Source organism: Cenococcum geophilum, assembly GCF_001692895.1.
Source record: "Cenococcum geophilum 1.58 unplaced genomic scaffold K441scaffold_146, whole genome shotgun sequence".
Classification (NCBI taxonomy): Eukaryota; Fungi; Ascomycota; class Dothideomycetes; order Gloniales; family Gloniaceae; genus Cenococcum; species Cenococcum geophilum.
The window spans coordinates 5382-27087 of NW_027137704.1; the positions used below are offsets into that span (position 1 = coordinate 5382).

At 40.1% G+C, this 21706-nt stretch overlaps 4 protein-coding genes across 4 annotated transcripts; 1 reads left to right on the top strand and 3 right to left on the bottom strand.

Moving 5' to 3' along the window:
• Positions 1–11947: 11947 nt before the first annotated feature.
• K441DRAFT_624521 (high-affinity nickel transport protein-like protein) lies at positions 11948–13835 on the bottom strand (the record flags this gene model as incomplete). The annotated part of the gene is made up of 6 exons (XM_067646080.1): positions 11948–12382; positions 12449–12837; positions 12937–13212; positions 13278–13363; positions 13416–13488; positions 13609–13835. The coding sequence occupies 6 exons, from the start codon at positions 13833–13835 to the stop codon at positions 12159–12161; spliced, it is 1275 nt and encodes a 424-aa protein (XP_067496027.1). The 3' UTR covers positions 11948–12158.
• Positions 13836–13949: 114 nt separating this feature from the next.
• K441DRAFT_650043 (ketoacyl synthase domain-containing protein) lies at positions 13950–15809 on the bottom strand. Its single transcript, XM_067646968.1, has 8 exons — positions 15720–15809; positions 15504–15670; positions 15347–15454; positions 15220–15291; positions 15074–15160; positions 14746–15012; positions 14322–14690; positions 13950–14269 (listed from the first exon to the last, which is right to left on the bottom strand). The coding sequence occupies exons 1-8, from the start codon at positions 15769–15771 to the stop codon at positions 14099–14101; spliced, it is 1293 nt and encodes a 430-aa protein (XP_067496028.1). The 5' UTR covers positions 15772–15809; the 3' UTR covers positions 13950–14098.
• Positions 15810–17193: 1384 nt separating this feature from the next.
• On the bottom strand, positions 17194–17780 carry K441DRAFT_450951 (HET-domain-containing protein; the record flags this gene model as incomplete). The annotated part of the gene is made up of 2 exons (XM_067641694.1): positions 17194–17441; positions 17522–17780. Coding segments are annotated over 2 exons (507 nt in total), but the record flags the coding sequence as incomplete, so codon positions are not given.
• Positions 17781–19202: 1422 nt separating this feature from the next.
• Positions 19203–20010, top strand: K441DRAFT_683263 (uncharacterized protein; the record flags this gene model as incomplete). Its single annotated transcript, XM_067651674.1, has 2 exons — positions 19203–19483; positions 19536–20010. 2 exons carry the CDS (start codon positions 19203–19205, stop codon positions 20008–20010), a joined length of 756 nt encoding a protein of 251 aa, XP_067496030.1.
• Positions 20011–21706: the final 1696 nt, after the last annotated feature.

A 21706-nucleotide genomic window follows, 5' to 3' on the forward strand; every position in this document is an offset into this window, starting at 1 on the left:
ACTCCGGCGGTAGGCGAGATTTTAGATATTATATATATAATATGCGACGTAGCATATTAATATTTACAATATTACAAGAAGTGCTAATATGCGGGTTTTGGTAGTCTTAAGGCCTAATTTTATAAGTTACGCTTCTTGGTATATATATATATATATATATATTAGAGATAACTGTTTTTAATCTTATTAGGCTAGCTTTAAATTATAGCAATTATATCACTTACCGTACTACTACGCCGTGAGGACTTTTAGTTGTAATTTTATAAATTTAATTAAAATATAACCCCTTCCTAATTCTTATAATTAAACATTTTTACGTGTAATACTATGCTAAGGATTACGATGTAGATTGCCTAGATATAGCTTTACTATAATGTAACGGCTCTATGCCAATCAATTGATTTACGGCTCTAAAGTCTAGATTTATAATACTAAAAATAAGCTCTAAGTCACTGATTTTATACCGGCAGAATAAAACTTGCTAAGAGTTACTATGCGGATCCTGGCTGGTAGAAGTAAGAGGCCTCGGTAGGCCTTGGTGTTAAAGTCGTTAATAATAACTTTATCCCTCTTAACCTAGATCTAGCTAGCTATAAGACGGTAGGTGTTCTCGCCATATTTATATCTAAGAGATTAAATAATAAGTGGGGTGTAAGAATATTGCGCTTATTGTAAATATAATATACTAGGCGTATTATAAATGCGAATATAGGGAATATGGTAAATATAATTAACTTCTATAGATTATATTTGTGAGTAGGCTAAAGTTTAGTAAGAATAGTCTTTAAGGTATTTACACTTAGGCTTATCTATATAGAAGAGTCTGACTTACTATAAAGGATTAAATTGTTAAGGTTTTTGCAACGGCTAAGGGTATAATTTTATTTATTCTTGTCTTAATAAGTATATAGGTGTAATAGGTATATTAAAACCTTAACCCTTATCCTTTTAATTATGCTATCCTAGAAAACTGGTATAGATATAAAGGCTTTCTATAATGCCGCACTAAGCTAATATTATTCTATAGTTTCGTATTATGGTTTTAATACTTTATGTATCCAGCCGACTAATTTCTTACTATATAATGGCTTGAACTCCGCTTTAAGGTTATAAGTGGCCTCATTTATCTGCTTTGTAGCGGAGGGATTATAGGTAGTATGGGAGTTCTGGTTAGTTCGCGTCGTTTTAATCTAAATAAGCAGTTCCTTAATAAACTACTTCGTCTTTATTAAATATTTAATAATAAACTAGGGGACAACACTATAGAAGCCGTTTATAATCTCTTACATTTTCTTCCTAGCACCTTTAGTTAGCTTTACTTTTGTCCTAACTATCCTATTAACACTTCTCTGTAGTATGTGGATATTGGGACTAAGTGGCAGATTATAACTAGGCTTACTCTCCTATTTATTACCTTGCCTTATTAATAGAGTTCCTAGAAAGGCGCCGAGATTACTAGAAATAGCGCCTCTTAGAGTACTGGAATATTACTAGACGAGGGCATTATTTAGTTAGCTAATTTTCGTAGACCTACTAATCGACTACCAGCTTTAGGTTAAGCGCTTCTTAATAGAATTGGATAAGATGTATATAGTGCTATATAATGGGGCTTTTTGGGCTTTATAGTCCGTGTTATTTATATACTTAGGGGACTTAAGAGATTTTTTTTAATACTTTAATATTGTGGTAATAATAAAATCTAGATAAGCTGATGAGTGGGGTATAATATTTAACGTCGGGGGTATCTGTATTAAAAATAATATTGCTTTTACGGTACTTAAGAATATTAGAGAGGAACTTATAGTGTATTTTGTTATAGTTGTTATAGATTAGCTAAAACTAAATATCCCTTTTACTATTTATATCTACGGATTTATGTATATCCTTAATATATTAATAACTAAGCCCTACTTTTATATTATTTACCTAGGCTAATAAACGTCTAGGTAGTGCTATAAGAAGCGTTAGGCTATTAACTCTTTAAATTTAGAATATGGATTCTTACTAATATAGGTATACTACCTTTGTAATCTATCCTATAAGGAGCATTACACGCTTTTGGCTTTCCCTTTAGAATAAGTAAAATATAATTTATATTTTTTTACTCAGGAATCCTAAACGGCCTATTTGTTAAAAATAATTAATCGGTTTAGTATATGGGCAAGAATTGTAATTACTGTCTTGCCTAATCCTATCTAGTTAGCGCGTATACCGCTATTAACGTTATTTTCTTTAAATATAATCTAATAATGGGCGGTAATTAGTTGATATTTTTTCTCCCTAAAGGATTTTGCAACCGGCTATAGTGGTAATAGAAGGCTATTTGCGTTAAGGTCGGCGTTAGGACTAAAACAGAGGCATCTGTATACCTTTAACTATAGATTTTCGTTAATATGCTCGCATTCTTTCCTTATTACTTAGCTAAAGCCAGAATTTTAACTAAATAAATATTAGTTTTAAATTTAGAGAGCGTCTATATTGGATATATTGGAGATATATGCACGTATATATATTTAAAAAACGTAGTATTAGGATTACTAACATCCCCTTTATTCTTATAATCTACGAAGTCGTTTTTAGCGCCATTATCTTTACTAAGGAGGGGAGCGCTATTATCTTTGTTATTACTGCTGTTAGTAGACTTTACGTCTATGGCGTTGTCTAGAGTTGTTAGATTATTTTCTAATTATACTATCTTCTTAATCCCGTATAGCTCGGGGGTATCTACTAACGTTAGCGGCGAAGATGGCTGACTTCTATAAGCATCCGCATTGCCTTTTTTAGATGTTTCGCCTATTATAGTATTATTTTCGCTAACAGTAGTAATCTTAGCAATACTAGCCGTAGACTGATCGCTATTTTCGGGAATATAGGTGGGGATTAATAGCGGGTTAGTTAGGGTGGCATTGTTACCAAAACTAGTAGATATTCTAGTGGGGACCGGTTTCTAAACACTAGTTTAAAGCGTTATTGGCGTAGAAGTTATACTATCTAGGGTTGGAAATGGGCTAGCTGTAACTTATATATTTAATAAGGATGTAATTGGATTTAAATATTAGTAATATACTATAAGAGCTGTAATACCTGCAATATAAAGTACTTATATAGAAGTTGGACTTCTAGCTTTAGCATCTATAAGCCAGAGTTTATAGCGTCACTAATTGTAATAGCTAGCTTTTTTCTATATTAGGTAGGGACTATAGTTATTATAAGGGCGCTTAGTGTTAAAGCCTATGGGCTAAATCTTACTACTAGGTGCGATGGCTATTAATATAAGCTCGTCCTAGTATAGGCTAACTAGTGTCTAGTAGGTGGACTTATAAGGCTTCTGCCTTATAATAGATTGGAGATAAGACTGGCAATGATATAAGTAGCACTAGTATATATTGTTGTGGAGCAAGCCTATAGAGCCACTTTACTCTTAATAAAGTGCGGCGAGATCCTATTTGGGGCGTTGGCCGAAGGTGCTTTTAATTTGCTATAGTAATGCTTCTTTACGAGCTCTGGTATTTTAGACTAGCGAGAAGACACTAGGTTGGAATTATTCCTGTTACCTATAAATAGTGTTGCCCTCTTTTAGCTTACCGATTTTAGTCTTACTCCTCCTGCCATTTTAATTTTTGCTCTGTAATAGTGCTGAGTAGCTCCTCTCTATAAACAGCTAAATGGGATACTACTTAAAGGTGGTAATTATATTAAACGCTAACGCTTCTATATTGCTGTATATCCCATACTTAACGTATTCTCTAGCGTAAATATAATTATAAGTGCTAAGTATATTTCTAACTTGGTTCTAGCTTCCCTATAATATTACCGCTTTAAGTTCTAATCTCTTAGGGTTTATCTTATAGGATAATTAGATAGCGGTCTCGGCGTCCTAAACGGTATTTATATAGAGGGAAGAACCCTAATAGTGGGTTAAAATATGGATTCTAGAATGATCGGTTAGCGTAATTAGTAAATAGGTAGATTAGTGCAGTACTAATAGACTAAGATATATAACTTGCTAAACTTAAATATAAGAAAGGATATAATGCGAAGACCGCCGTTAGTAAAACATTTTATAAGTTGCTTGTAATATAGTAGGAAATATAATAGAGAAAAGAGAAGGTTAAGGGTTAAATGTTATAGAAGTAAACAACTAGAAGCTAGAATCGCGATAGTAAGGTAAATTAATTTTATAAATAAGCATAAAAATAAAAGTAAAAGTGCACTAACCCTAGATATTGGCAATATTGCGAAAACGTATAATCGCCTAAGGGTAGAGGTGTTTTATAACTGGGATTCTAGGAAAATATAATTATTGTGTAGAAGATATAGATTAAAAGCTTAGGTAGAGGATTTGGATATTATAGACAATGCACGTATTCCATTCCTTAGGTATACAGCGCGATGCTTAAATAACTGTAATATTACGGAATCTTATAGTTATATAGAGCTGTAAGTGTGCCCTAGATTTAGAATTCTAGGGAAGTAAAACCTGTTGGTGCTAGGTACAGCTGGGATGCGAGAAGGTAATAAGTTAAGTTTATAATTATTATATATATAAGATGCCTTAAGTGTGCGATATAGTACATTAATATTTGCAATATTGTAAAATATGTTAATGTAATGGTCTAGTGGTGTGCCCTAGGTTAGGGATTAGGGGAACTAGAACTTAGGTGGTGCTGTTAAAAGGCGAGAACTAAGGTTATAAGGAGGCAATATTGCGACTATTGTATATATAGTATGCCTTGGGTGTGCGATATAGTATGCTAATATTTGCGATATTGTAAATGGTACTAATGCGTAGGTTTGGTATATGCCTTAGAGCTAGGGGTCGCAGGAACCAAAACTTGGGTGGTTTTGTTAAGAGGTAGAAAACAAGGATGCAAGGAGGCGATATTACAACTATTATATATATAGTATGCCCTGGGTATGCGATATAGCATGCTAATATTTGCGATATTGCAAACCGAACCAACGTACGGGTTTAGCAGTGTGCACTGGAACTGGAATTGTAAGAAATTAAAATCTAGTAGTGTTAATAGGAGATAGAAGGCGAGGATTTTAAGGTCAGTGATTTACAAAAGTTAGATATCCGCAATATTGTAAGAATTACTATAACGTAGAGCTAGTAGTATGTAATAAATTATAGGCCCCTAAACTTTTTTGAAATAGGCTATTTCTAGTTATTAATATTGCAGATATTGCATTTTTAGGTGTCTTATTGTTGGCGGATTATATAATACCTTATAAACTCCACGCGTAAGCAGTTTATAAAAAACCCTCTATATGTGTCTACTCTACTCCTTACTAACTATAAAGCTGGAAATAATAATATTGTATCTGCTTAATATATTACTACCCTAGTATAAGAGTAAGTTAAGCGTTAATAAGCCGTAAATACTAGCTAAATCCATAATAGTTACCGCATACTTTATGGATAGAAGATGTGGCCGATCCCGTATAATTCTATATTTTACTAGCGGCGCGGAACGTTATAAAATAAAATATAAATATAAGGATGAAATCTAAAGGCAAAGCAACCCCTAGAAAAGGCGTAGATGTAGAGATAGAAACGAACTAGTCCCATTTGACCATTAAACTGCCGATAACGGATTTGATAATACACTGGAAATTGTTAACTGTAACCAATAAATATCTTCCGAAGACAAGGGCTTTGTATTGCGTAATAATAATATAGCGATTATTACTGCTAAAGGGATATCTACCCTACTGTTAAACAACTAGGCTATATGCTGTGAGGTACCTACTATAGAGACCTCTATTAACTAACCGAAACCCCCCCTATAAGAGAGAGGATTGTTATTAACTACGATATTTATTAAGATAAAAGGCTATATAGAGGTTACCGGGAGAGGTGCTGGTAAATTAGTATAATACTATGCGACTAAAGACGAGACGTAGTTGTATTAGCAATGCCCTAATCCACCTAATAACGGTAGAACTAAATTCTACCTATTTTAAAGTGAAGTAGAGTATATACTTGCCCTATTCTTTGTCTAAGAAAAAGTATTATAGGGGGCTATTGATCGATTTCTACGAGACCCCTAGCTTACTCCGCTACTATAAGATTAGATATCTATAAAGAACTCAAACGACTTATTTTAGAGATATAATTAATTAAACTAGGCTATTGTGCCCGAAAAATGGGAAGAATGCACGTTGTAAGTTAATAAAGGAAAGGATTTAATTAAATAGATTGAATACTATATCTAATACAGAAGTATTATATAGGTATTACGGTTCTTACTAGGCCACTGGCTATTTGCCCTAAATCTTATATACGCCCTAGTTTAACTATTTAATAACAATAATTTACGGATGTATATAGAAGTTTATACTAGTAACCGTTGGTAGTATTAGTAGGACCAGCTTCTACTAGGCGCTACTGTAGTGCTGCTAGTTATTGCGACTAATAAGACCTTATTGTCCGAATAAGGTAAAATAATAATATATTTAGTGTATGCTTCGGTATTTAACTTGGATAGCCGAACTCGCTATGTATAGAAACGCCCGGGTATAGTATTACTTGGGTTTATTCCTATTACGAAGGAGTAGGTTAAATTAGAAGTATACTATACCGCGATAGAACTTATGTTAGCCCGTAAGTGCTTTAAGCCACCTACCCATATATTACTAACTAATGGCATCTTAAGCGCTAGAAATGATTTTAAAGACTGGTATTTATATTGCCTATATAGACGGAAAGATAAGAGTATGTTACCCTATTATCTTATTAATAATGGTAGACTATAAGGAGTAAGTTGTAATTGTAGGTGTAAAGAATTTTTAACAATGCACTATATGCTAGATACCGCCCGACTAGTAAGGAAATCTCTAGGTTAAATGGAAGTTCTGTAATTATATAAGCATAAGATAATAAATAGAGCTCCAATTTAGAAGGAATATTAAATAGTTAGATAATACTTGGGTTTACCCACGATAAAACTTTACCTAGAAGCATTACTTAGTAAATATCTATATATATATATGACTCCTAATATACTACACTAGCTTATAAAAGGGATAGCAACCGACCTAATTGACTAGATTAAGAATCTCTTACTTAAAAATGTAAAACTATGGCGATTAAAAGGGTAACTAAAGTGGCAGGGTTTAACTAAAGACTATATTAATGCCGTACTAAATAAACAATTTAGTTAAATACCGGAATTTATTAGTATGAAACGGTTTAAAGAGTTTATATTAGTTAGTTAATAGATAGGCCATCTCCGGAAGGATATAATGTAATAGCTTATAGTAGTATTAGTACCCCTTATACTAAAGGAATATATAGGAGTAATGCTATATGCTTAAGTAGTCTTGGACTTTATAATGCTTATATAATACGCTTTATATAACAATAATACTATTAGGTATATAGAATATGCACTCTATATTATAGACTAAATAAAAACCGCTTTCTTTAGATTTCGCCTATTATACCACGCAACGCAGGAACGGCACTTTAATATTCTAAAACTTTATACTCTTACCTACTACCCCTACTACATCCGTAAGATAGGTAGCCTTACTAGTATAGACGTTAAGTATAGTAAGGTTATGCACAAACTTCTAGTAAAGGCATTCTTTAACTGTATAAATAAGCGCTCTAACTACTAGGAGCAATTACTCTATTATAATACCCGGTACCTCCAAATAATGGTAATAGAAGAACTCTATATGCTTAAAGTGATAAAACCTTTATCGCCAGCAGACATTGCTGAGGTAGTTTACGCTATAACCCCGACACAACTAGTAGACCTAACCGATATGGGCTGGTTTATTAACTAGGACGATAGATATATAGCAGAAGAGGCTAGTATCCTAATTAAAATATGGCGCTGGGTATATTAAGTTGAAAACGAAATAGGGCTTTCTGGTTTTATTAAAGCACTAGCTGTGTTTTTACAAGAGAACTGTAATAAGTAGGATAGAACCTCTACTACTAATATTTAAATGGATTGTAGAGAAGAGGATTCTTCTAAAGTAGGCTTATACTTTATGTGCATTTATAACTTAGTGTAATGTTAGAAGCAGGATAGAAAGAACCTTAACTTTATAGCTAAAGAGTTTATCTAATACGTATATAATTGGCAGAGCCAAGGTAAATGGAGACGAGACTATTTATAGGTGTAAGAGTATACGTAAACTGCCACTTCTAGGCAGATATACCCTTTTAGCGGTATACTTCCTAAAAAAGCTTAACTGATTATTACAGTTATAGATAAAGAGAGGTTAAACTTATAGGGTAGGCGGCTTTAATATATAGGTGTTTTGGTTGACCTGCTTTGTCTTAAAGATATAGGCCGCGTAAACGATTTTTACGGTATGGTAGAGGTGGAGCCATGGCAGTAATCTCTTGCAAAGTGCCAACAAAGTATTAGTGGACGTTGTATTTATAACCTTTTATTGGTGCTCCGTAGCGCGCATATAGTGCTATTAAAGCTTAGGTTAGAGCCCTAGAGCTTTATTATTAATCCTTGGGTTAATTTTAATTAGTTTAATATATTATATAATAAGGATTTTCTTTTAAAAGGTAAATAAGCTGCTAGTAAATATATAAAGAGTTAGAGCCGTAAAAGAAACGCATAATTATAAATATAGATTTTAATAATAGCAAGATATATAATATCTGCGATAAATGTAATAATGGTAATAATATCTATTTTATAGCTATAAGCTGGCATATTGCTGCAATATGTGTAATATTGCGCTCTATTAGCCATGGCTATTTAAGTATTATACTTTTAGCTAGCGTAGTGCTGGCGCATTGCTCCGGGCTTTGGCGAATATGGCGGAAAGCTAGCCCCGGGCCCTAAAAACGCTTTTAGCGAAACTAAATTTCCTACGCCACTCCCCGTTTTCCTGACGGGATTAATTAAAGGCGGTAGAGAAGGACTTAAAGGAGGCTAAGCAGGACGCTGCACTAAAGGCTTAGTTAGCTTTAGAGTCTTAATATTAGGGGCGTAAGGAAGTAGAGGGCTTAAAATAGTTACTTAGTCGTTACCTACTAAATAGAAGTTGTTAAAGCACTAAAGGTATAGAGGAAGCCTATAAGCCTTATATTTATATACTATTTACCTAACCTTTATTATAAGCTTCTTTACCTTCTTCCATCTATATATCTAGCACTTTAGTGGGCTCTTATAGCCTTACTTCCTTATAAAGCTTTTAATAGAACGGTAAGTTCGCGTCTTATACCGTTAAATTATAGGTAGTAGGGTTTTAGCTATAACGTAGGTGGTTTTTTAATTTGTTTTATTTTTATAACTAGGCCTAATACTAGATTAATATTACCTATATTTTAGTAAGTTTTAATAAAGAAGATGCTTAGTATTATGCTTATTTAGGCCTATTTTTTAACTGCCTATAATAATAAGGTTCTATGCTAATTATATATAGAAACGGCGGTAGGTTTAGAGGTACTTCCTTAATATTTAGAAGATCTTTTTACTAATAATATAGGCGTTAATTATAGCCGTATTAAGCGCCTAAAAGAATAAGGGTAGTTAAGTATATATAGTAGTGATCTAGGTAGTATAGTAGCTTTAAAGCTAATTATAAATATTAATGCCGCCCATTTAGTTATTATAGTCGATAAAGAGCCTAGGTAGCGTTAACTTCTTAATTAAATTATCGCCCTAAACATTAGCTACTAGTTTCTTAAGAAAGGAATTATATACCTACAACTAACGTTAATTAACTTTATTAACGTCCTTATTACTATATAGGTAAACTATTATTAAAAACCGTACTAAATTCTTATCCTACTATATAATTAAAAGTATTAAATTAACTACGCTAATAACTACTTCTGTAATAAAGTTAAACGGTAGCCTTTTTTTCTTTTTATTAGCCCTTTTATATACCTCTAGATAGTCCTTTAAGTTTAATTAAGCTGTGCTAGCTATAGCAATTCTAAATTATTAAAGCACCTAGAGTAACGGAATATTTATAAAGTAGTTATTTAAAAATAGGCAAAATTAATAAGCCTAAAGAGGAAGCTATTGGGTAAGGTAGAGGATATACTTAGAGGTATTTAAGAGAATAATATCTTAATAATCTGTTTAAGAAGGAAGCCTAAAAAAGTAGCTAGGTAAGGTAAATATAAAGCTATACCAATATCTATATTAATAAAGGCTTATTATCTTAAAGCCCTCTAGTACTAGCTTACTAGGCAATTTAATTATAACCATAGATTGTCTAATAAACCTTACTATTATCTTATTAAAGCTAACTATAGATCTAGGTATAATATACTTTCTAAACGCCTCGCCTAAAGAAGTTGTTAATAGCTTAATTTTCTTAAAGACTTAACGTTTAACGCCCTTTAGTAAAGGTAGTAAGATATAAAAAAAGCGCTTAAGTTGCTCCTATCTTTTTAGGCCTATAAATAAGCTAATTAAGTATCTAAGATATTTAGGATCTACGGCCTAAAGATCTAGCACCTAAGTGCCTTTAAAGACACCTATATAGATAATAAGCCCTACCTAAATTATTAATTCGCTAGCGGAGGTCTCCTTCTACGCCCGTAATTATTTACCCGTATATTATCCTAATTAGTAATATCCGCTAGTATTTTAAGAGGCTATATATAGGTTTATATTAATCGCAAGCTTCTTAAATATACTAATACTAAAGAATAATAGAAATACTTAAATTAGTAGGTCCTATCTAGATTTATATCCGCTAAATACTATACTAATCTAATCTACTAGCGTATAATAAGCATAGCGCTTATAATCCTCTTTTTAATTAGGAAGGTTATTAAATTTAATATCCGCGTTAATGCCACTAATAGGCTTATTAGTACGCCAAGCGGCGAATATTAACTTATTTAAAAGGTTAATAACTTTAAGATCTAGTTTAGGAATAGCAGCTATAGGCTCCTATAAAGTAGGAATAGCAGAAAGGCCCATTCTTATAACTTCTTCAGCTAATAGCTCTGGTAGTTTAGTCTTATCTACCTTATCTGCCTTATCCTTAGCAGTCTCACTATAGGCCTTAAAAGAGGCTTCTAATTCGTCCTTAATATCCTCTATCTGGCTGCTTAGCTAAGCCTCTACTACCTACTGCATAGCTACTGCCGACACGCTATTATGTGTATACTACGTCACTTAAAAGGATTATAAATAGGACTTCTAGGCTTAAGGTACTTTTAGAGGCTTTAGAAGCTTTAGAGCCAAAAAAGTATGACTTTTTTTAGGCGGCATAAGAACGATATTTTACTGGTAATTTAATAATTAAATAAACGGCAACAATATTAAAGCTTTTAGATTAACTATACCAAATATTATAGGCTTCCTGGCCACGTTGCTACTATTTACCGCAATATTCAAGTGTTAATAAGGCGCCAGCACCCTTGCTACCGCACTAACCAGAGGCTTCAACACTAAGCTCTATATAGTATAGAGCCTCTAGATTGGCTTATGAGGCGTGCATATACGAAAAGTCCATGAAAACTTGCCAGACGAAGGGATAGGTAACCGTTAGTCCTATTTAGGTTTAGCGTTTGTGGAGCTCTGGGAGCTCTGGCAGCTTTGGAGTGGATTTAACCCCTAAATCCGCTCCACTCCAATCCAACAAGATCGCTGCGTGAATGGCGTGAAGCACTTCGGGCTTGCGGATACGACCCCGACGAAGTTTACGCGGAAGACCGAAGACGCAGATTTCAGTATTTCTGCCTCCATGGAGCTAAATGCACCGCTGTGGACATTGAAGAGCTTGATATTCCTTCGACTAAAGGCCTGAGAAAGCGAATTGGCCTAATGAGTTGCGGATCTACGGGGTAAGGTGAGGTAGAATCGACGCATGAAGGCGCTGCATTGCTAAATATCATTCAGGGCCTCAACTCCATAGCTTCTCACAACATCCCACGATGCCATTGAAGGGTGTTAGGCGCTGCTCACAAAAGCTAGCTGCAGCTGCTAAGGCTTGTCCGAGAATTTCCAGTTGCATTGTCAGATACTGTGGCTTGAGTTCTATTGGCTATTTTTACTCGGCATGTCCTTCCACACTTCCGCGGCACCTCTAGCTCTACGGCTTTGAACTAGAGTCTCAAATAATAGCTAATTGATCGCCATTCTCATTACTACAACTCTTGCCACTGTGGTGGTTCTTATTGGCCTCAATTTCGATACCTTGAATGCTCACTTGAGGCCCATTGCCAACTCTTTTCTACCGTGTCTTCCACCGCCATCTCCGTCTCTTCGGCTCTCGAAGCCCGATCCGCTTACTTCCTCTTCTAGAGTCTGCGATACGCTAGAAAACTGTGCTCGCTGCCCTCGCCGGTGGTCAATTCGCCTCCGCCAGGGCTTGTAGAGCAGCACACTTAAGCCACCGAATAGGACAAAGGAGCCGCATATTGCACCACCTGGGATAGTATATATTAGTCTCATCTTATTCATATTAGAATAATTAGCCTAGCTCCGCAACATACCAACAGCATCCCAGTGCTCACCGGCTCTTTCTACGCCATTCCAAAATGCTCCCTTCGGATTAGCGACATTCACCACCAAACTCAACATCTGGATGACACCAATCACCATCGCGACTATGACGGTGATGACCGTCAGCACAATGCTATAGTACAGAATCGCGATCTGATCCCTGGCCAGCGCGGTGCTGGTATATAAGGTCATCATCAGGGCACCATCGATAGTATCAAGCAGGCACATGCCCACAGTGAAGAGAACGGGAAAAAGTAGGATGAGCCAGATAGAAGTGCCCTTGGTTGCTTGAATGGAGGAAATGCCTAGCAGTGCGATTTCAGAGGAAGTGTCGAAGCCGAGACCAAACAGGATGCCTAGAGGGTACATTTTCCATGGCCTTCAGAAAAGACACCAGATTAGTCGGTATTCTCCATCCCGCTTCACTCGGTTATCTCCCCTGCCGATATTGCACTCAGGACACTGGAATAACACCTACCGATCAATCAGCTTGAACATCTTCTTGAAAAGATGAAACAAACACCCAGCGCCTTGTATCTTGAACCCCTCTTCTTCCCCCGGTCGCGTCGCGATCAGCATCCGCATCTGCTGTACTAGCTTATACAAAATGTAGAGATTCATGATTCCGAGCAGGATCAGGAAGCCGGCGGAGACGGAGGTGCCGATTATGGCGCCGACGCGTGAGAAGGAGGAGAATTTGGAGGAGACGGCGGACGCGGTGGCGGCCACGACGATGGAGGTTATCACGACGATGCTATGTTATGGCGGGGTCAACAGGGATTTTTTGGGTTAGTGTGGTATGAAAGGAGGGTGAAGTACGTCGAATGGCCGAGTGAGAAGAACATCCCGACTGTCACGGGGCGCTGGCCGGCGGCGATAAGACGGCGTGTCATGAGGTCGATAGCCTAGCGTTGTTAGTGCCTTGTTTCTTGAAGCTGTTTAATATGCCTGACGCACCGAAATGTGGTCTGCGTCCAGTGCATGCCGTAAACCCAGCGTGTATGATAGTATAGCTGTTGATATGAGGGCACTATATAGCATTGGACATTAGTTCCATATTTCGAGTGTTGGTATTAATAGGAAGAGAGGTGCGTACCCATGGAAATTCTGGTCATGACTCTTGGTTAGCGTTTGCTCTTTGAATTTCTACTAGTTCGACTTCCAATGTAGTTGACGTACGAGGACAATCCCGACCGCAGCCCACACCAGTACATTAACTACAGCAATGACTATAATTATTGCAACAGCCGGAAAAGGTAATTTGCTAATATACGGAACGCGACCATGATATACGGCAGCCTTGGAAGAGAAGCTCTTCAGAAAAGAAGGCTTGTCATCGGCAGAGCAGGGCAAGGGGAGAGGTGATGGCTCCGCCATATTGGCGGCAGAAAAGGATTCAAGGGCGCCCAATTGCGGACATTGAGCACTAGGCCCAGTGCAATTCACAAGTCAAGGATAGAAGAAAGTACAGAAGTATCCTTATAATTCATAGCGGAGATAGCGAAGGAGGTTCAATATGTAGTGGGGGTTGCATTGCGCTAAAAGCGTTATCGCGTGGGGTAGCCTGTGATTATGACAGGGATCACGTATAGGCTCAAAGTGGACGTCATTTAGTGTAAACACTAGGTGATGTATTGTGTCTATTTGTACTTGCTGAAGCAGAGGCTAGCGTTCGTGCCGCCGAAACCGAAGCTGTTGGATAAGGCAACGTTAATGTGCTTGTCTTGTGGAGTCTTGGCGACGTAGTTGCAGTTGAATTCTTCAGGCGGATCGCCGGGATTCTCAAGATTTAGAGTAGGTGGGAGGGTGTCCTAAATCGCTGTGAGACTTCGAATGAGATATGGAGATATTTAAGAGACTTACATGGTAGACAGAGAGAATCGTGAAGATTGCCTCAACCGATCCAGCCGCACCCAGTAGATGCCCGATAGCACCTTTAGTGCTACTCACATTGATTTCGGAAGCACTTTCTTTCCCCTGTTCTCCCAAGAGCAGTGCCTTAATTGCACGGTTCTCTGCTGCATCTCCAAGGGTTGTAGAGGTGGCATGGGCGTTGATGTAGTCAACGGTTCCGGGATGGATCCCGGCGTGCCTCAATGCATGCTTCATAGCTAAGAATGGGCCTTCACCATCCTCCTGTGGTGCAGTCATGCGATACGCATCTGAAGAGAGGCCATATCCTTTCAGCTCTGCATAGATACGAGCACCTCGGGATCTTGCGTGTTCCAGTTCCTGTATCAAGTAGTCAGTATTTGTAAAGAGAGATTTCGACTCGGCAGCAGCGTACCTCTAAAACAGCGACTCCAGCGCCCTCTCCAATGACGAATCCTGCTCGGTCTCTATCAAACGGCCTGGAAGCTAGACTGGGTTGGTCGTTCCATTCGGTAGCCAAACTTCTCGCCCGAGCAAACCCAGCGATTGCAAGTGGGTGAACGCATGATTCTGCGCCCCCAGCAACCATGACGTCTGCATCTCCAAACATAATAAGGCGGGCTGCATCGCCGATGCTGTGAGCCCCCGTCGTACAAGCTGTTGTCGCCGCGTGATTTGGCCCCTGCACGATCCGTCAGCGACCGTAGTATTTTGGCTTTAATAGCTAAGATTAAGGTACACACCTTGAATCCATATCTCATTGATATATGGCCAGCGGCTAGGTTGATTAGCAGACGAGGCACGAAGAGCGGTGAAACTTTCTTGTATCCCTATCTATATCATCAGTAAAACTAGCAAAACTAGATGAGACAGATCTTGGGATACTGACTCCCTTTTCAAACGAAACTGTAGTGTCATAGACATCGTCAAGGCTTCCAATGCCGGACCCTATATACACCCCCTGATTCAGTCAGTGTCATGATCATGGGAGTTCTTTTTTAAATGGAAAACATTACAGTGGCTTCAAGATCCTCGGCTTTCTTCGGATGCCATTCTGCATCATCTAGTGCCTCCTTGGATGCCGCCATAGCATACTGTGCAAATCTAGCCATCCTCCGTTCATCCTAAAGACTTATTAGCCTGAAACAGTTCTCTCTAGCCCATGGTACATACACCGGGGCTCAGCAACTCTTTCGGATTCCATTCTCCTTCATCTCTGCGCCCTTTCGGAACCAATCCTGCTATCCTGCTAGGAAGGGCAGCGAATTGAGGGCTTTTGTCCGTAATGGAGACGATTCCGCAGTGACCATCAAGGAGGCGTTTCCATGTGCGGCGCACGCCTATACATGTCAAATTGAGCCCCTAAGATGGTGATTCTTGGCTATTTACCAAGTCCAAGAGGTGTGACAGCGCCGAGGCCAGTTATTACCACCCTTCGCATTGCATTTTTTGATGGATGAGGCCGCTTTAGAAAGTTAGAAGAGGCGTATGTTTCGATGAGGTGGGCCTTGCAAGCCACCACCGAAGCGAGAGCAAGACCCTAGCGCAGATCACTTCGGCCCTCTGCCCTACGCTCAGTGATCTTTGATACCAACAGGCATAGAATTTCACTTCATTTGACTCTTGGATAGCCTTTGTACTGCATTTACCAAGAAATTGAGGCTTTGTTTGAAAGCTAGAAGTAATTCTCAGATGATATCGAAAGACTGACATGGACCTTGATTCAACATCTCCGCTTGAACACTCGTATCATTATGTCTATATAAAATACATGACCCCAGGAAAACAAAAGGATCACCATCTGAACGCAGAAATAGGGGTGAATAGCCGCCTTTCAAATAACACACAACGTCTCCCTCCGAAATTACCTCTCCGTCGTAAGCTCTCCCGACTAGACCAGTGTTAGTGACAAAATGGACGCTGCCAATTGACACTATCGAGCGCACGCCTAGCAAAAGATTGTAATTCTGGGTCTCCATTGTCAAGCTCACTTGACGGCTGTGAAAAGCCAAGAAGTTCATCATAGAGCACAAAGCTATCTTCTGTCTCTTTTTCAGAGAGGCCATATAAGAATACTTCATGATATATGTCGTGGAAGGCCTTACCTGTCGAACGACGCGCTAATTGCGATCGCCGTCCTGTTTCCTTTGTGGGTATAGACCAGGGGTGTCTTGGCCATTTGACTTGACTGTATATATTGAGGCTCAACAGCCTACATTAATTTGACAGAGTTCTACTTCTTGACTGCTCCGTTCAACATTACTAGTCCCTTTAACCGAACCAGGGTCTAATATTTCCCGTTCCCAACCCTAGACGGCTGGTGTGAGAGAGGGTGCGGCGGTACGAACGTTGGGGTTTTTGACGGAGCATTTGCTATCCACTATGTGGATGCGATCAACTTCCATGCTACGGACGTGAAGTATGTTGTCTGCAGATATGATGATCTCTGGATCGGGACCTGGAGGCTGTATCTTTGTGGTGCCGTTAAGTATATTGGGTGACGCACTTCAGTCCACGAAGGTACCCAGGAAGGTAGGTCATCATCAATTCCATCCACAGCACAGAAAGTTGACAGACAGCGTGTGCCTTCAATTAAGTATCGGGCTAGTCCAACAAAGACCTCAGAGGAGCTTTTACAGTAATCTGGTGTCAATAATGGATCTGTGAGATCTGTTGAGCCTTGGATGAGCCCAATGATACTGTACAGTTTATCCTGCTCATCTGTCACGTCTGAAGAGGCTATGTAATTAACCACAATGTAGACCAAAGCGTGCTGTTGTCCGGCCGCTATAGCATGCCTCCATTGTCCGGCCACCTGAGGCTTCAATATATCGGCGTGTCCAAAGATTGGGATCCAGAAATCGCGAAAAGGTATAGCAAGCATTGGAAGGGTTTCATAGACACACTCTGAAAATAAGTCGCGCAAGGCTTCGAACGCGATTTCTAATACTGACCAAGATATAGACGCGTTCCCACAAACGACTCCAGCCGCAGATGCAGCGGCAAGCTCTTGCAAGACCCATACGCGGGTAAACCATTTTCGGTAGAGAAGCTTGGAGAGAACCATGAATGCCTCGCAGTTCCTACCCGTATAGAACACCTCGCCAACTCCTCCTCACGTAGACCCCGCCATCTGGGTTGCCAGTTCAAAGACTCCCAAGATAGGAATGTCATAGACTTTTATATCTCACTAGGTTCATTTTCCTCTCCAAGCCAGATCACAACATTGAACGCTTGCTGGTAGATATTCTTCATGCGAGACACCTGCTTGCTTCGCTCGTCCAAATCCGCCTGGTTGATACACACGGCATCGACCCAGATTCTGCGTGGCTGGGTTTGGCGCCGCGGGTAACGTAAGGCGTATTCTAAATTCTGCGTTACGGGGATTTTGAACCCATCGAGATTGATCGGAACGGCCTTGGAGGAAAAGCCCCAAACATAACTCAAAGCCCCATGCTCAAGCTCCGCTTGTGGAATAATTAGGCTGCACTGGATTTTCATCTTCAAAGGAGCTTGGTTGGAGCAAAAGCAAGCGGAACTTATCCTTTGCAATAGGCGAATAGAGATAAAGCGCAGGTTGAGACTCCACAGCTGCTGTATCTTGCAGGGTAGAGCAATGGTGTTGGTCTATTTGGAGTGTTTGGCCTGAGGCCAAAGATGAACAGCAGTAAGCAATTACGTGATCACATAAATTGCTAGACTGAGCTGCTGGATCGATCTGTGCTAACAGCGGCAGCGGGCTCATTTTCTAGTTTTCAATTTCATCTCAATATTAAGTTAGTGAGCCAGAGTACCAGCATGGCCCTTCTATCTCCTAGCTTCATCTCTTCCTCTTCCTCCCCCCTCCTATACCCCGCTAGGTCGCGTTTCAGAGATTTTGATCGTGATCTTATTAGATACTGGTGCCTTCGTGATGTCGGTGGTGAAGTCGTCCGGGGGTGAATAGTTGTTGAACGATGCAGTCAAGAAGGAGAACTCTGTCGAATTAATGTAGGCTGTTGAGCCTCAATATATACAGTCAAGTCAAATGGCCAAGACACCCCTGGTCTATACCCTCAAAGGAAACAGGACGACGATCCCAATTAGCGCGTCGTCCGACAATAGTCGATGCCGTTGATTTTTCTCCTGTCAGGCGGTGGTCTTATTAAGCGCCGCGGATGAATTCGGAGAGAAGAGGAGGGGGGAACGGATTTATTTAGTGGGGTGTGAGGAATCGAGACTTGATCTCATGCCTTGAGATGGAGCTACTGCCCTCTCTCCCATTTCTGTCTAGGGAAAGTTAAATAGCAACCGATATTCTTCAAGTTGCTTCTCGTAAAATATCTTTGACCCTATTCGATTTCTTTGAAATACCATGTTCTTACCGATTTTCTTGAATGATGCGTCTTCCGTGGGCTAAGGCCATGGTACTCAATTGTTTGTCTGCCTTCACACTTCGGATTAATCAGGCACTTGCTCACGCACACCTCGCAATTTCTATAATCTTTTTTATGCTACGGTTTTCACATATCAGATTTTCGTCGCTGGGGGTACTTCGGCGTAAATCCAATGATTTCACACCCCCCTATCATAAAGCTTCCAAGGAGAACTGGTTCACAATTTCCCATTAAATTTCAAAGGCAATCTTCCGTTATCGATGCCATTCAATACCTTTCGGAGTTCCCTAAACGTGAAAACCCTCAATGAATCTGATGGTCCTGTCCACGATGTGATCATCATCGGTGCAGGACCCTGTGGCCTCGCCGTTGCACGCGCCTATGCGAGCACACACACTCTGCAATCTTTACAGACGAGGAACACTAGCGCTATCACTGGATCAAGAAACACAACAGCCGGATGAGTATCAAGCACAAGAAAGGCGGGAGTGTTTCAATGCCTCAGCAGCCTCGCCTTGGCCGCAAGTACTCTACTCTCGTTCTCGACGCAACGGGCGACAAATGGGTGACGAGATGGAACACGCTGTTCAAAACCATTGAGGTTACGCACTTGCGGAGCCCAATGTTCTTTCATGTTGATCCGGGGGACCGCGATGGATTATTAGCATACACACGCGAGCAAGGTCGGGAGACGGAATTGGAAGAGATCAGGGAGTGTGTAGGAAGGGAGATTAGCAGGCACCATAAAAAGAAAAGAGTCAACTGCATTAAGCGGCGGTAAGTATATACCTGGCCAGGGTAATGGAGGTATAGTGGCTAATTTTAATAGACTGCAAGCTGAAGTTATCATCGACGAACGAGACCGCAAAGATTATTTCACCCCATTACGATCCCTCTTTTCAGAACACTGCGAGTGCATTATTAATCGCTATGGTCTTCGGGAGGGACTTATTAGAAAGGAGAAAGTGCAAAATATTAAATACGATTACGTGGACGATTTCTCAGAAACGGACGAACGCATATTTACGATGCACACGGAGATGAAGACGTATAATGCTCGAACTATAGTCCTTGCTGTCGGACCTGGAAATCCTCCTGCGATACTAGGTATGGAGAATACCCAGAGGCTGCAAGGAGCATGCCACAGCCTGCGAATTCAGCGCTTTCCTGATCGGAAAAAGGCGGATGAAAAAGGCCCACCAAACGTAATGGTTATTGGCGATGGACTGACAACAGCTCAAATCGGTGACCTAGCAATTCACCGTGGCGTTACGAAAGTGACACCTCATGCGGGGTCCCTTTAAGGTATGCCGAAATTGTTTCTGTCACGCAGTCATCTACACAAGCTTATTTGAATCGGTCAAACCGTTCGATATCGACCTTGCCTGGATGACCAAATTCCGTAATCTCGAACAAACTGTATTCTGATCCGCCGATAGTGATGAAGGTATATACCATTTGAACTCTCCAAGATCTTCCGTTTAGCGATATTCTAGAACGTCTCGAGCAAACCAAGCTCGCCCACGGTGGTGGCAGTATAACACCAGGCTTCCACAAAGTCCTTAAGTCGCATATCTCCACTGGTAAAATATCGTCACATCTGCACACCATGCTTATTTCCCAAGCCTATGACACCTCAACCGAAACCTAGTCAATCCACACAAACCCGCCAATTTCAGATCTACCGCCAATTGACTACATCTACTTCGCTACAGGCATCCCCACCGACTTTACTACATTGCCCTCCCTGTGCGCAATGAACACGGAATACCCCATCCCGTCCCAGGGCGGCCTGCCCTGCCTTACAGATGATCTAATGTGGACTGAAGATGTGCCGCTCTTTGTGACGGGCGACTTGCGTTGCTCTTATCTCAGTAAGCGACTCAGACGGCAAGGGCAAACTAAAGGCGCACTCACTAATACTAAAGTATCACTAGTCTCCATCCTAAAAAACGCCACTTTTTTTTAACCAATCAGCTATCTACTGACCTTAAGTTCGCCCTGCCGTCTGAGGGCCTTTGGTGCGAGTTTTGGTGAGGCTCGACTTCAATTTTCGCAATTTTATATAAGAGATACTTTTACCTGTATATTTAACTCCCCAACAACACCTATTTAACGTAATAAGCCGACGAATTAAGTTAGATTAGTCTCCTCTATAATCGATTACTTTTTTACAATAGGAATATGTTAGTAGGGGGGGTACTTAGGCAGTCTCTTTGAGCTCGGCGACGTGCACGTGACAGTTCACGTGATAGTGCGTGGGCTACTTTGAAGGGCGATCGAGCTCCATAAACACCGACGCGTCGTCTCTACGAACGTCTCCACGAAAGTCTCCACGAAAGTCTCTACGAACGTCTCTACGAAAGTCTCTACGAACGTCTCTACGAACGTCTCTACGAACGTCTCTACGAACGTCTCTACGAACGTCTCTACGAAAGCCTCTACGAACGTCTATACAAAGTCTCTACAAAAGTCTCTACAAACGTCTCCACGAACGTCTCTACGAACGGCTCTACAATCGCCCATACAATCGTCTCCACCATCGTGTACAAATGTCTGCACAAACGTCTGCACAAATGCCTGTACAAAGCTCTATACAAAGTTATTTATAAGGCCTTCAAAAACAAGCCTAAATATAAGCTTTATATAGAGAAGCTCTATACAAAGCTCTGCACGACGCTCTGCACAAAGCTCTACTTAAGGCTCTACACAAGGCTCTGCTCGAAGCTCTATCGAAGCTCTGCTCGAAGCTCTATCGAAGCTCTGCTCGAAGCTCTATCGAAGCTCTGCTCGAAGCTCTGCTTGAAGCTCTATCAAAGCCCTGCTCGAAGCTCTGCTCGAAGCTCTGCACGAAGCTTTGCACGAAGCTCCGCACGAAGCTCCGCACGAAGCTCTGCGTACGGAGGCTCTGCACGAAGCTCTGCACGAAGCTCTGCACGAAGCTCCGCAAAGCTCTGCGTACGGAGGCTCTCCACGAAGCTCCGCACAAAGCTCCGCGTA

Excerpts from the sequence above, each read along its gene's own strand:
- K441DRAFT_650043 (XM_067646968.1), bottom strand. The coding sequence starts at position 15,771 with ATGCGAAGGGTGGTAATAACTGGCCTCGGCGCTGTCACACCTCTTGGA. Across the intron at positions 15,161-15,219 it reads CAGTTTCGTTTGAAAAGGGA|GGATACAAGAAAGTTTCACC; the intron begins GTCAGTATCCCA and ends TGATATAGATAG. Across the intron at positions 15,013-15,073 it reads CAATGAGATATGGATTCAAG|GGGCCAAATCACGCGGCGAC; the intron begins GTGTGTACCTTA and ends CGGATCGTGCAG.